General features: G+C 39.4%; 2 protein-coding genes across 2 annotated transcripts; one reads left to right on the plus strand and one right to left on the minus strand.

The window, feature by feature from the left end:
* The first annotated feature begins 1,264 nt into the window (after window positions 1-1,264).
* LOC110970350 (tectonic-3) lies at window positions 1,265-6,952 on the plus strand. The gene is given in 18 exon segments (XM_051939981.1): window positions 1,265-1,936; window positions 3,166-3,280; window positions 3,371-3,412; window positions 3,414-3,438; window positions 3,440-3,454; window positions 3,794-3,859; window positions 3,861-3,903; window positions 4,420-4,532; window positions 4,620-4,657; window positions 4,934-4,946; window positions 5,169-5,210; window positions 5,212-5,295; window positions 5,381-5,477; window positions 5,575-5,686; window positions 5,865-6,012; window positions 6,254-6,388; window positions 6,490-6,556; window positions 6,559-6,952. Coding segments are annotated over 18 exon segments (1,446 nt in total). The 5' UTR covers window positions 1,265-1,821; the 3' UTR covers window positions 6,735-6,952.
* mto1 (mitochondrial tRNA translation optimization 1) lies at window positions 6,890-12,775 on the minus strand. Its single transcript, XM_051939489.1, is given in 16 exon segments — window positions 6,890-7,130; window positions 7,246-7,403; window positions 7,535-7,644; window positions 7,736-7,907; window positions 8,073-8,276; window position 9,382; window positions 9,661-9,791; window positions 9,963-10,076; window positions 10,079-10,152; window positions 10,233-10,345; window positions 10,468-10,670; window positions 10,673-10,765; window positions 12,015-12,132; window positions 12,234-12,433; window positions 12,579-12,695; window positions 12,698-12,775. Coding segments are annotated over 16 exon segments (2,040 nt in total). The 5' UTR covers window positions 12,768-12,775; the 3' UTR covers window positions 6,890-6,968.
* Window positions 12,776-15,349: the final 2,574 nt, after the last annotated feature.

Consider the following 15,349-nt stretch of genomic DNA (forward strand, 5'->3'; position numbering starts at 1 on the left):
CTCATCCCACTTGATTTAAGATAAATTCATTTAACAAGTGACATTTTAGCAAGATGGATGGACTTGTTTTAAGACAATGCATCTTAAATATCTTGTTGAGTAAAACAATCTTGAAATTATCTTGTTTTGAGTTGTATTTTATAAGAAAACTCAAAATAAGTTTAACCTTTGTGTCGTCCTGCGGGTCAAAATTGACCCATTTTAAAGTACGAAAATGTGGGGAAAAAAATCTATTTTCACAGTGAAACTTCTGGTGTCCACATTTTCAACATTTTTGGGAAATCTCTGAGCATTTTTTGGTAGAAAAAAGAAAGAAATATCAACCAAAATACAGCAAATTTCGCTGGATTTTGGTTGATTTTTATGTGAATGTTGTTAAAGAAAATATTAGAAGTTTTACTGATGCAATCAGTTCAGATATTTTTAGAATTTTTTTGGAAGATTTTTACTCATTTTTTGAAAATATTTACAAGAATTTTCTTTCCAAATTTGGGGGATTTTTTTAAAAAAAACAAAATTTTTAAGGGAAATTTTTAAGGAATTATTGGAATTTTCTTCCTGAAGGTTTTGCAAATTTTTAGAAATTTGAGGAATTTTTTTGCAGAATTTTTGGATTTTTGTCAAACAAGGAAACAATATTTTTTGGTGCCCATAAATGAAGACAGCAGGAGGGTTAAAACATCTCAAATTAGGAGGTTACATGAAAGAAAAAAAATTGTGAAAAACTACTATTTTTTAGCATGTCTGGCTTATTTTCAGACACCTAAGCTTGTCAATTTTGGTAAAATATAGGTTAAAATAAGTTTTCCCAGCTAATTTTAAGATCTCAATATTCTAAATATCATACCTTACTTCAGGAAATGTGCAGATTTTTTTTCTCACTTATTTCAAGGTGAAAGTTTTTTTCTAATTGTCACTAATTACAAACAGAGCAAAATTGGAAATGCTTACCTCCTCTGATTATTTATTTATTTATTTATTTATTTTTACAAATGTTCGCCTACTTTTGATAGTGAAGATTGTATTCGAAAGTTCAAAATATCTTCAGTATGAGAACAAATCTAATCTATTTAATTTATTTAATTTTCCCCTTTTGTAGTTTTGCCATGTGTAATTGTTGCAGCTATTTTTTCTGCTGCGTAAACTGTAGAATTTGATTACTCAATGCAACGTTGCTGGTTGATAGTAATAAATGTATTAAGCTGTGGGGGAAACTGCTTTTCGTCTCTTTTACGTGTTTTACGGCAGTGCTATCCACGCAGATGTCTCCATAACAACTTCGTTGGCAACAAGAGGCTTGCTCCATTCACCAGACGACATACTGACTGTTAGCATGTAGCTAAGTGCTTCCTTGGTTAATATTTTCGAAATGACTTCTATTAGTACTTATATTCATTTAAACATAATTATTTTTTGTCTGTTTGGTCAAGTGTCTGGCGTTTTTACCGAGCGACGTAAGAAAAAAGCTTCAAGTTAACTGTCAAAGCTAACATGAATTAACAAGCTAGCTAAATTAGCTACACCTGGCGACTTCAGCGCATCATGTCTCTGTTGACGAAATGAATTCCCGCCGCTGGTTTCGTTCACTTCACATATTATCGTCTTGTGTGGATGTTTGGCCCACGGAGCCACAGACTCGGACTCACTTCCACCGTCAGTTCCATCCCAAACTAATGGGGAACCTTCCAGCCCAGCTACCCCTGCTCCGGGCGGGATGGAGAACCCGAACCTCCACGGAGGAAGTTACTCTGGATCCCACAATGAACTCCATTAGAGGAAGTTACTCCTGAATCCAACAGTGAATGCCACTGAGGATTTTACATGAATTCCACTGTGAACTCCACGGTGACCCCGACGCTGTCAGTGTCTGAAGAGCCCACTGTGGACACGGAGGCTCCCTCTGCAACCACCGTCCAGCCTACCGTGACTCCACAGGGTAACTTCCACCAGCCTGTTGAGCTTAAAATCTAAGTTCAGCTGCTTCTTGTCTCCGTCCCGCAAACAGTCTTATTTTAGTTGCCCATGTCAGCCTCTTACCCTGTTTAAATTTTCTTTAACTTCTCAGCTACTCAATCACCCATAAACGTGGCTGTTACTGTTTATACAATGAAGCTACAATTATTATTCTGTTAATTGTCAACTATTAAATGATCTTAGAGTAATTAATGTTTGAGTAATTTAAAGAAATTCTCTGATTCCAGCTCCTTAAATTTGAGTATTTTCTCATATCTATACTTCTTGTGACAGCAATGTGAATATCTTTGGGTTGTGGACAAAACACGACATTTTGGGAAACACTGCAAAACATTTTTCCTATTTTATAAAAAAGCAACAAATCAATAGATAAATAATCAACAAATTAATTAACTCTGAAATAATTGATAGTTGTACTACTTTTAAAGGTTTTTAAATCTGTCTCTTTAATGCTCCTTTAATGTACAGAAAAGTTTCATTATGACCTACAAATTAAAACCTGTTTTTCTGTTTTTAATTTTTTTTTTATTAATGAAAACTTGTCAGACCAAACAAGTAATTGATTAATCAAGAAAGTAATTTGCATATTAATCAGCAATGGAATAATCATTGGTTGCAGCTCTATAATAACAAAACTTCTATTCCAGATTAGGTTTTGTAGATTTGTGGCCTTTACATGTAATAATCAGTTTCTAGGTACCTTTTTGACAGTTGTTTTGACACAGTTTCGGCTGTTTTTCTGTCCTCTGTTGTGCCTTAAGGGAAAACTACACTGATTCTGTACATAAATTCCACTTATTAGATATATATTATATGATATATATTATATATATATATATATAACCTTTATTTACAGGGTAACAGCAGCAAATAGAAAAACAGTTTGAATAAAAAAATAGCAGCACACAATGCACACAGTGCATTGGTATAGATATTTTCTCCTTCTAAAAGAAAAAATACAAATATTTACAGCAAAATAATAATATTTAATAATGTTTATGAAAAAACTTATTGTCAGTATTGACTAATGAATGTACTGTAACTAGTCACATTTTTCAGTTCCTTTTTTAAAAAAAATAGGGTTACTAGTAGCTACGGTAATCACAATAAACACTATAATATAGCACAAGTTTTTTTTAAGTATTATCGAATCTTCTCACGACTAACACATTTCTTTCTGTTGATTTCCAGCTTGTCTTTGTGATTTGACGCCTGGTTTTTGTGACATTGGCTGCTGTTGTGACACAGTTGATTGCAATGTTGCTAATTTGAGTACTGTCTTCACTGGATGTCCTCAAAAAGCCATGTAAGTCATCTGTGCATGTTCTAATACTATAGCACATAAAATGTTATTTTTATTGAGCATTAAAAAGTTCTAAACCTTTTTGTTTTACAGATCAGGAGTTTGCATTGAGAATGGCTTCATGTTCAGAGCAACGTGACTCGTCTCTTATCACTGTGACGGGACTCTTTGTTTTGTGTCCGGGCCTGAAGGTAAATAGATATAATGTGAATATATTAATTTGAAAACATAGTATAGTTAAGCTTTCAATTATTTCAGCAGCCACGGGGGGTACCGTCAGCAGCATTTTTCTACCTCACTACAGAAAAAGGCACCCCAGCCTCCTTCCAGCTGTACTTCAGTATCCAGCTTTAGGGGATTCGTACCACTTCAAAACCACCAGAGCCTACAAGCATCAGCCACAGCAGACATTTTCTATAGGGTAAACAGACATGTTGCTCAAAGTTTCTGGCCCCAAAATGGTATCTACTGTATTTAAAAAAAAATGCATTTTATTGAGAAATTGCAGTTTTCTAGGTTGATGATGTCATCCAGACATATTCTCCAACTCCCTCTGTGCGGGGTCTCCTCCGTCAGCCGTCTGCAGGGAGCTGCAGCTGCATTCTGTATCAACCGCAACCCTGCAAGTGAGTCACTGCTAAAATTAAATGCTAATTATCACAATGTAGCAAACCTGCAACCTTGAAACTTCTTCTGTATCTGCAGGGACAGTGGTTGGGAGCAGGTTTACCAGAGGAACTCCCTGAACCCTGTCTGACCTCAGAACATTGTTTTAATGTTAACGTCCAGGTCAAATAGTGATGGAAAGGTGGTTGACTAGTAGAGCAAGCAAACACTGAAGCACCTTCGTTTAAATGTTCGTTATTTAGAATCCAGAAACTTGATCATTTCCCACCTGAGAAGTTTTGTCTTACCTTGAAAGTCATTTTAAGAATTCAAAATCTCCACAAAGTGACAGGCATGTTTAGAGTGAATTTACAGGCATTTTTCAGTCCATTCTCTGTTATACATTGTATAAACAGTCTTCTCCTTATACAATGCAACCATTTTTCTATGTGTCTAATACACATCTATACATGTATATTACAACTGTATTAACTACTCTATTTCTTTCAATATGTTCTGTCTTCCTCTGCCTGTAGAGTTCTTGAGATCTGTGTCTCTGTCTTGTGCCCGTAAAGTGACTCCTCAGTCATGCACCACAGATCCAATTCTGAGTGCCCGCTCCTACTTCTCTGACCTGAGTCTGATCAAGGTCAGAAAATCCACTTAATGCTTTTAAGTACATGATACTGGTGAGAATCTCACAGCAGACGGGCTAACATCAACTTTTTTGTTCCAGATTCCCGTAGGGGAGTTGGAGCCAGTGTCAATTTTCTGGTAAGTGGCTGATTGTAAATGCAGCACAAAGTCATGTATGACATTAGGAGAAACATCTTCATTTTGCAGTTCATATGCCTTCATAAGAGTTCAGTCAGCTACAAATCAGCCATCAACACTAGCAGTTGAGGTTTTTCTCCAGCTAGTCCTAAAGTAAAGGTGCTTCTCATACTGTAATCTGTAGTATAAAATCTGTTCACAGCAAAAAATTACTTGTTAGGTGTTGTATATAACAAGTACAGCCTTTTCTTGATTATTGTTATTTCTGGATTATAGGCTTCACAAAAAGGTAAAGATACAGGATGTGCATTTAAGAATAAATGTTTTATGTCAACACTTTACTAATTCTGGTCTCAGATCCCAGTAATGCGCTGTCTGATTGGCCTGTACAAGACAACAAAACAACTCCTGTAAAAAATGCAGTGAAAAAGGTGAGCAACCGCACAAATGACATATTTTAAGTTCATGATGAAACATCAAACTGAACTGTGTTTTTCTGACATTCCTGCAGGTGGAGTTTGTCATAGGCTACACCGGCAGAGGTGAACTCACATATGGCAACAGTGAATATCGCCTTGGCTGATGTGGATCCCAGTCAGACGTTGTTGCAGATGCACTCTGTTCAATTTCAGGGGACTGTTAAAGCTGAAGCTTCTGCTTACACATTAAATAGACCAATTTAAAAATTTAAATATCAAGATTAATCTTATTTGTCTCTTGTAGCTGGATTCACCGAGCCCGACTCCAGGAGGTCTAACATCCGCAGTCGGTCTTCTAGCAGGATCTCCCTCATCGGGTCGTTTCAATGACAAGGAAGCCTGTACCTTACTATCAATTCTGCACATTTCTCCTTAAGGGATTAGATATTAATTTATACTGCAAGCTTTGAATCAGTCAACATCATGACTCCTTAACAGTGAGTCAGTTGACATCACTGGGGGTGTCACAAGGTGGGGAGTGTTCCTCTGATCCAAACAGACGAGCACCAATCCTCTTTACATACAACACCATCGCTGGCTGCATATTCAGGTGAGCCTGCACCGTTTTTGCTGGCTTCATCACCTCTAGTTTTAGCTAATTTATGTAAAAAGAAGTGTTGGAGTTGTTGAAAGTCAGTCCCAGGATTCAAGATTAAAATGCAAACATGAGTTCTATTCTCTCTTACATGTGGCTCTCTTTCATTTCTTTCTCCCCATGTTGTGTCTAGTTCTGCAGCTCGAGACTGCTCAGAGCTGCGGTCACAGATTTATGGGATCTTACAGGGACTCGCGACTCCAGATGTGATCGCCATGAACTCAGGCTCCCAGCCACAGTGGACGAGAGTCATCACTCAGGAGTGCCCTGTCAGCCTGCAGGTACAACATAATGAAAAGGGAATATAAAGTAAAGAAAGTGTAACACCTTTAAGAGTTATGTTTCACATAGTAACTGCTGTATGAGTGTGCACAGAAGGACTTGGGACCATTACATTTTTTTTTAAAAAAGTCCCTTGTATCTGTTTTTTGTTTAGTAGTAAGATCCAGATTTCTTTGGATATAAAAGATGTTGTAGTTGAAGTGTTGGTGAACTTTGCATTTATCTTCTTCCCTCTCTCAGGAAACATGTGAGTCAGGCTGCATCCTCCCCCACTCTGTCTCTATCCAGGTGCTGTGGGCTCAACAGGGTCTACTTGACCTCCCCCAGAGTTACATCCTGGGAGCTAAATACCATTTCCAGTGTCAAAATGTCCAGGTACAGATGTTCTGCCCTTCTGCAGACAACGTAAAACAAGCCTTCCTTTCATTGTTTTACCTCTGAAAAAATGTCCAAATACTCTCCTCTCTTTCTTTCAGTGTCCTTTGTCGTCCTCTCTTGCTCTGACCGCCACAGTTATGTTTGCTGACACTACAGTTTACCCAGAACCCCCAGGAGTCTGCCTCAACCTCACTGGAAGTTTCCATTTGGCTTCTTCACTAGAGGCGCTGCGGAGCTGGATGGGCATGTTGTGATTAACGGCAGCGACACTGACAAGGTCACATGGAGTTTAATGCTGTTCACAGTCATGCTGCTAACAGGATTAGAATTCTTCATTAAGTAGCAGAAGAGGTAGCAGTGAGCAATGAGGAATTGTTTTAGGACTTGCTTATCTGAGGAAAAGTTTTATATGAATGAACTGAAATTTATGTACCAAGTTTATATTTGTCGCACTTTTTTACAATCTAAAAAGTCATTGAATTTGAGCAGAGCACATCATCATCCTAAAATACCTTAATTTATTCTTTTGTTCATTTTAAATAAATACAAACATTTTTACAAGGCTGTTTGAGTCATATTACTGAGGCAAAGATACATTTCTTGCACGCTGCTCGTCTTCTCTCTCGTCTGTTTGGTTTCTGTGCGTTCTTTTCTCCTTTTTTCCACTGAAGTTCACATAGTTGAGGAGATTCACTATGGCAGCAGGAGTTACACCTTCCAGACGAGTAGCAGCGCCCAGCTGGAGGACATAGCAGAGGATTAATTGCATATTCCTGCATTTCTGGTAGACAAAATGACCATTTTATTTCCATTTTTAGGTGGAAAAAAATTATACTCTAAACGTGCAGACTCACAGTGCTTGGCCGAACTCTGTCCAGAATCTCTCTGACTTCCTGAGACAGTGACACTGGCAAAGAAAGATAATCGATGTCCTGTGGCAGAGACATGTTCTCCTCCCTCTGAATTCTTTCAATCTCTTTCTTGTTTGCGTCACAGTGAGGCTTGTAAACAGCTACATGACAGAAAGAAGAAATGTCGTACTGAGGAAGAAATATCTATTTTCTAGTATCTTAAAATGCCATAACAGCAAAGCAGGGTACAACTATAAGAGACGCTTATGACTCTGAGTTTGTCACGTTTTACCTTCTATCTTGAGTCTTTGTGAGAACTCCATGTAAGATGAAAGGCGCTCTGGGAAGACATTTGCCAACATTTCAAAGGTCACATCTTTGTACTGCAGCACGTCCATACCACTGAAAAAGAAGCCAGAGAAGTTCTTTCAGCTGTATCCTTGCATGTACAGTTTGAAATTTTCGGCTGTGAATCCAAACATTTGTCACTCACGTCAGTATGCTGCTCTTGGTCTCACTAATATGGATGCTGGGCAGCTTTTTTCTCCAGTTGGTGGTGGACATACTGAGAGCCTGAAGGGATGTCAGTGCATCCTGGAGGCTGTTCTTCACTCTTAAAGCTTCGTGGTAGCGCAGCGAAGACACACAGCCCACCTCCTTCCACCCTGACAGAGGAAAAACAGCATGAGAGGAGAAAGGAAAGTCATGACTCCAGAGCTTTTAAATCCAAGTAGGCGTCTGTGAATGTCACAGAAAGAAACAGATTTACAGCCAGTGAATGCGTCAACAGTAGAAATGTTTTATGTTGTTGGCATAGACACCGTACCAACCTTTCAGACTGAGGCGGAGGTCAGCGTTGTCTGGCCTCAGAGAGGTTCGAAACTCAGCCCGGCTGGTGAACATGCGATAAGGCTCAGTGACACCTCGACTCACCAGATCATCTATGAGAACCCCAATGTAGCTCTCTGTTCGAGACAGCACTGCTGGAGGCATGGAGAGCGCCCAGCGGGCAGCGTTGGTCCCCGCCACAAACCCTGGTCAGACACAGAACAGTTTCTGTCAAAGTCTTACTGTTTCCTGTACACATGTAGATCTGCTTCAGTGTAATATGGTATGACTATGGTGCTTTGTTACACCAATAATAAACTAGATCTGAAATTAAACCTTCTCATCTTCAGGTTAGCTAGCAGTTCTAGCTATACGAGAACATGTTGCCTGTTGTGATACTGATTCTGATTCTAGAAAATACAGCTGCTCTATAAACCTAAAACTTAATGCAATAAACTCAGTACCAACTCATTAACTGCTGAGGACGCTATATGTATAAATGCTGTATTTTGTCTTTTTCCAGTTGAAGAGAAGGTTTGGAAACAACTAACAAAAACAGACTTTGATTTAATCTAGAACATAAACTGATAGGCAGCAGTGTTGCTGTAACGCATTATTGTAATCACATTTAATTTGTCAATATCACATAACTTCCTAAATTCAGTAACCATATTATAGTTACTAATCAGTTACAACTTTTACTTTAAGTCACTGTAGCCTACTGTCAGAGTCACTCATTTTTGGACATCCAATTGAGCTTTTCTGTCAGATTTTTTTCAGTGAAGTTTTCTTCGAGCTGGTTTTCAGTCAGCTTGGTTGTGAATTTTGAGGTAATACTTTGTTAAAGAGCATAAAAGAAAGGTCTTGTGTATATCCTCCTTATTGAGGTAGGAGTTTGTGCTGATTTGTGGGCATATGTAAGGTTTAACGATATATGTATGCATGGAAGGAAAAAATTGCCTCACCTGCTACAGCTGATAATCACACTAAACTTAATTGGTTGCTTTTTTTGCTATAACAGAACCAGCATCATTTTTAAACAAATGCTGACCTTGAAGTAGAAGTCGGTAATTGGGTAAATTCGCCCAAATTCAGCTCACTGTAGGTCTGTATATCTGTGGCTTGTTAGGTGTGTATCTATGTGTTAGAGCAGTGGTTCTCAACCAACTGCAAGATAGTTGTAGAAAAAAAAAATACAATTACATAGAGAAGAGGGAATATTTTTTTCATGAAATCCCCTGTACTAGTTGTATAATTCACCCTAGAATCGACTTTGAATGTGACTGAGACTCAGAAAACTCTTTATTTAACCCTTTAAGTCATATTAAGTTTATGATTTTACAAAACAAATGCCCACTTGTTTAGCTGTGAGACTTAAAATCATATACTAAAATATTCAGACACTGGAAAGCATTACACCACTGGTCAGCATACAGTTAATCTACCAGTGTATGTACAGTTTATGAGTGATTAATGTTTTGCAACTGGTTTATTCTGGTGTGAGGTTTCAGAGAGCAGAAGGACTATCCAGATGGAGTTTGACGACCCGTGATGATTGTATGAGGCCTAGAGGAGAGAAAAAGCAGCTACCTGTGCAGCGGCCTCCTCGTACCCCGTCGTTCCGTTAATCTGACCGGCCAGAAACAGACCCTGAGTGCTTTTCACCTGGAGTGCAGGGCTCAGCTGAGTCGGACACACAAAGTCATACTGTACTCCATAACCTGGGAAAGAAAAAAAAAAACATCCACTGTGACATTTATTTGGCTAGAGACAAGCAGGTAATTTCAATACCCATCAGAAAAGGAGTGATTGGAATGCCGCTGTTGTTCCCTCATGTGCTGTAAACCTCCTGTTGCTACGCAGAGCAGACAGGGTTCAAGCAGCAGTTGTACCAGGTGTGTGGATCTCCGCTCTGTGCATGCCGGGGATTTCTCTGATGAGACGGAGCTGCGTATCGGGTGGCATGGTCATGGACAGACCCTGTGGATACAAAAGGTCAGAGGTCACCCCTCAGGTTCCAGCCACACCTGGTGCTGCCGGCCTGGGAAGCGCAGGACTCGTGACTCGATGGAGGGGCAGTACCTGTGAGAGACAAGGACACAGTTGCTCCCTTCAGCACCAAGTCGAGCATCTTTGTTCTCTGTGTTGCTACGTGTACGTACCTGGGCCCCTTGGTGTCTTGCTGTATGTGACAGTTGAGATGAAGGCTCTCCCTCACCACTCTCTCCACGCCAGGCGTAGTGTAGGTCAGGTAGCAAGGCAGCTGCTCTTCAGGCTATAAAGTGTTATAGTTCCAAAATAAAACATTCAATCACTGGAAACCACACTCGCTAGTTCTGAAAAAAGCTGTTATAGAGCAGGCAATGAAAGAAGTACCTTGAGACACATTAAGTTTACCTTGCAATGTGTGCGGGTGTTGAGGAAGCTGAACGGGGTCGGATGACTGTCAGGGGGGTGAAGCTCAGTCAAGGAAAGGTCCACTGAATCCCTCACAATCCTGGGAGGGGTACCAGTCCTCAGCCTGCCTATCTTTAGCCTCAGCCTGTCCCTCAGCGTGTGGGACAGACCAGCACTCGATGGAGCATCTCCAATCCGACCCCGGGGGATGAGGTTTGGCCCACGAAGAGGGAGCCGGACAAGAAAGTACCGGTGGTTAGAACCACTGAGCTGGCAGAGATGGAGTGGTCGCAGTTTGCTGAGGTTGGAAGAGATTAAAAAGAATCAGAAGTTGATTAACCAATGGCTTTTTCTGTAATTATAAGTTTTACAATACTGGAAGTGCATTTTAGTAGTTTGCTCATATATTAGAAACTGAAATCTTTCTTGACCCTCTGAACCCTAAAACCCTAAAAAGGCATGTTATCTTTTCTTTTTCAACCCAAAATTGTAAAAGCTGCTTAAATGTTCACATTTTTAACTTTCTATGTCATGCAATTCAGTCTGCAAAATTAACCAACTCTAAACTTAAAAGATATTTCATTAAAATCCTTTTATTCTACAAGCCTCACTTTAAAAATTGCCAAAATGAGCTAGTTACATTAACTAGATTCTGTTAAAGACTAAAAATTCTCTGCTCCTCAGCACAACCGGGAAGTCGACTTTTCAGGTGAACTGCAGGCTGTGTTTATGCAGGACAGACAGGAGGACAAGCATGGAAATAAATTAAAAATGTAAGTAATACAATATCTATCGCATGTCTTGTCTGCACTGTTTTTAGAAGAAAAAAGCTACAAAGCGACAAAAAAAAAAAAATCAACAGATGAGACAAAAAATTCCAACAAAATGACAAAAATGGTACAATGAATAAAGCAAGACACTAATTGACAAATGTGACAAAAAACAGTGTGACCAAAAGGAAACACAAAACAACAAAAATGTTGAGATAACTGACAAAAGTGAGACAAAAACAACAACAAAAACAAGACAAAATTTTGCAAAAATGAGCACAAAATGACAAAGAACAATCGGCAATCTAGTATTTTACTTTATGATCAAAACAACTTGTCATAGTGTAGGAATTATTTTAAATTTATAGTTTTACCAAATTATAGTTAATGCCTTCTCTGTAATTTTACACTTTAACAAAGTCGTCCACATTTGACAACCCTGTATTAGAGGAAAATTATACAGGTATATTAAAAAAAAATGTTGAATGCACTGAAATTTGATGATAAATTGATGGTAAAAATTAGGAAAAAATAGCAAAAACTAACACAGAAAATTAACACAATTAAAATGGTGACTGTCAGGAAGCCAGTGTTTTATTCATTATCACTTTGCCACATTTAATCTGTTGACCATGTATAAATTCAGTGTTATAATACAATCCCTGTGCTGATTATTATCTGGTACTGGTTGATTAAATACTAAACTGTCTAATTAGCCGTCCATTGCAAATGTCCCTATCCTGTAAACTTTTACAGATAGTCGTCAGTGCTGCTCACCCAAACGTATCCCGGTGACTCTGTGCTTTCCGGGCTCCTCTGGGTTTAGTTCTGTCACCAGCAGCTCCTCCACTGAGCCCTCCAACACCGTCAGCCTGGGAGTAGACAGCAGCTCAGACTGAACGACAAACAGCACACAAACACACAATTAAACACACTGAATTCATTCACAGACAGGAAATCTTCTATACAGCTTTCTTCCATGACTGTCGGTGACACCTGAATGAATTCACGGTAGCGCTGCCGGTCCAGCTGGGCTCTCGGACCCCACACAGCGGGGCCTTTTCTCCGATTCAGGATGGAGAAGTGGATCCCAGCGTAGTCTCCAGCTCGACCACACAGCCCATCCAGAGCGTCTATCTCCTTCACGAGCTGGCCTTTCCCTACTCCTCCCAGAGACGGGTTGCAGGACAGAGCACCTGGAGAGACATTACATAAGAAGGAGCAGGTCAGAGTAAAGCACATTTAGCAGAAAACCCTTTCAATCAAATCCTTTACAACAGTATCATCAAGCTCTTTTATTGTTTGAGTGAACTATCCCTTTAACTGAGCCCTTTCTCTCACCGATTGTGTGGATTTTCTGTGTGACCAGGAGAGTCTCGGCTCCCACTCTGGCTGCTGCCGCCGCCGCCTCGGTCCCTGCATGACCTCCACCCACCACAATAACATTGTACTGCTGCCTGCGAGGTGGCCGACGCGTCTGGAGACCAGCAGCAGAAAACTGCGCACCGCAGGAAGCTTCTTTGTCAGCATGTAGGACGCACACCTGTGAAAGGAAAGGTCAGGTGGGCAGAAGTTTCAACACATGGACTTCTTTGCAACATAAAAACTGCTTTAATCCTTTGCTATATGTTGCTTGATATCACAGCGGAAAAGCTGGTTGTCATGGTAATATTTACTAAGATGTACTCAAATGGTTGCATTTAAGGCATCACACCTGACAGGTTACCATTATTACTCCACCAAGGAATGTGGCGGAGGTATGTGACGATCGGTGTACATTTGTTCTTCTGTCTGTTGGCAACATTATTCAAAATGGACAGACGGATTTGGATGAAATTTTCAGGGAAAGTCACAAATGACAAAAGGACCCACTAATTAGATTTTGGCAGTGATGCAGCTTATAGTCTGGATCCACAGATTTGTTAAAGATTTCTGTATCATTGTGAGATAGCGGCATGGCGTCATTGAACACTACGTCAGCTGCCTGCTACGATCACGATCCTACTAAAATTGACCGCTGCGGACTTTTCGGGACTTGTCTGTCGGAAAACATACAGCGACTCAGCAGCATTAGGGAATACTGCGCTCTCTGGATGCTTTTCTTGATTTTATTTGTTTATGGGCTATACACTGCTGGTATTGTGCCCCTCAAAACAGCAAAAAGATGTGAAAACAGCTTTAGTTATGGATTGTTTAGGCTCCCAACTAAAGTGGTTCAAGGCTTAATGGCCACATGTGAGGGAAATAGGTCATTGATTTCTACCTGTGAAAGCAGTTCATATTGTTTTCTGTGGGTCTGCAGAGAGTTAAAGAACTATAGTGATGTCTTAATGGGTATCTCTGCCTAAACATCCATTTTGCAAAGTTAAGTTTTAAATCTAAAGGTGACCGTACTTTTGCCATCAGGTCTGCTCAGCTTAGGGCAACCTGTCTGAGGATGTATTGTTCATAAAATCAGTGTCTTCTATTGAATCACTTCTTAAAACCCATTTTATAGACTCGATTTTATGTGATGTTAGATCTTATCTCTTCTTTATTTCAACCATTATGCTTTACCTTGGCTATCCTGTTCATATGGCTGTTTTCACACATGTTTATACTTGGGGTTTCAGTGATTCTTGTCATTTCCTCCATGCATTTGTACGCACTATTTTGCGCTATAAACTGCGTGTCTTCTCTCTGGTGTAGTTTGTGATTTGTCATCTCTTCCTGTACCTCTCTGCAAGTACGTATTTTTGGCTCTAGAGCTGCACATATTTCAGTGAGTCTGTGGGTACTGATCACATCAACCTCTCCAGTGTTTATGATCTCTTGTTGTTGTCAGTTTCTCTCTGTCATATTTTTCTCTCTGCAGATAACCGCCCTCCCTGAGCCTGATTCTGCTGAAGATCTTTTCCTTTAAAAGAGGGTTCTTCCTCTCTGCTGTCACCAAAATGCTGCTCATAGAGAATCTTTGAATTTGTTGGTTTTTCATGTATAAATTTCCAGAGAGGTAAACTTAATGAATATTGTAAAATAGTCAAAAAAGTTGTTACAATACGTTCTCAACTCAAACTTTTAAGCTTGTCACGTAAATTTATATATATCGCTGTATGGTATTAACCCTAATAGTAATTAATTTAGTTGTTGGAGGGTCTGAACTGCAATATTACACTTGTTAGGTGAATTTGCCAATCTTATTTCTCTTCTGGAAAGCTTGTAACAGTTATTGCTTTAAGTCGGCTGTATAAATAGCAGTGACTTGACCAATACTAACATTTTCCACTTTTGCATTAACCGTCTTCTTGTTTTAACTTTATGTTCTATTGACATCTGAGTAATCTGCTTTTGCACTGTCTGTCAGGGTACTTTGTAAACCCTTTTTGTAAAGTTATCATACATTGTTTAACATGAAACCTGCTTGCAAACTGAATGTGTGGGGTTTGAGAGAGGCACTGGAGATGTCTTTAATTGCATTAATGCCCGTGTGAGACTTTTGACTGTTTTAAGCCTGTCTCCTCAGTTTCAATTCGCCAAAGAGCCCCTTTAATGTAAAAAATATATATAATCACATTATAACGTAAAAATTAAAATCAGCTTTAGTGCTACTCATTTTTTAACTTATGAAAATGTATCAGTATTTAAATCAACAACCATCGACAATTATATCAACTTATAACGGTCATAGCTCTGTAAGAATGTCAGGTACAAATCAATAAATGAGCTTTGTATCATGCTCTTGATATATAAAGATCACAAAGACACTTAATTTCACAGTTTGACCCAACACGAGTGTATTTGTACATCCGTATAGATCCACCACAACTGATCAGTTCTAGTAGGAAAGGTACTTACAGTTTTTTTCAGTGGATGACAGAATGAGGATTTCTGTATGGTTTCCAAGCAGCTGATTGTCAAAAAGACTTAACAGGATCAAGATCTGCAGAAAAATGACTGACTAAACTCCTTCTGTGTTACACAAACGCTCTCTACGGAGGCTGCCATGCTGCCTGCAGCTCAGAGCCGTAATAACTGCTGTACATGCGCACTGACAAAGTTGTTTTGCTGGCTCAGCTCGGCTTGCCTCATGCTTTGGTTTTCTTCACAAGTTATTGATCCATCGATGAATGGAT

The sequence above is a fragment of the Acanthochromis polyacanthus genome, chromosome 19, assembly GCF_021347895.1.
Source record: "Acanthochromis polyacanthus isolate Apoly-LR-REF ecotype Palm Island chromosome 19, KAUST_Apoly_ChrSc, whole genome shotgun sequence".
In the NCBI taxonomy this organism is placed as follows: domain Eukaryota; kingdom Metazoa; phylum Chordata; class Actinopteri; family Pomacentridae; genus Acanthochromis; species Acanthochromis polyacanthus.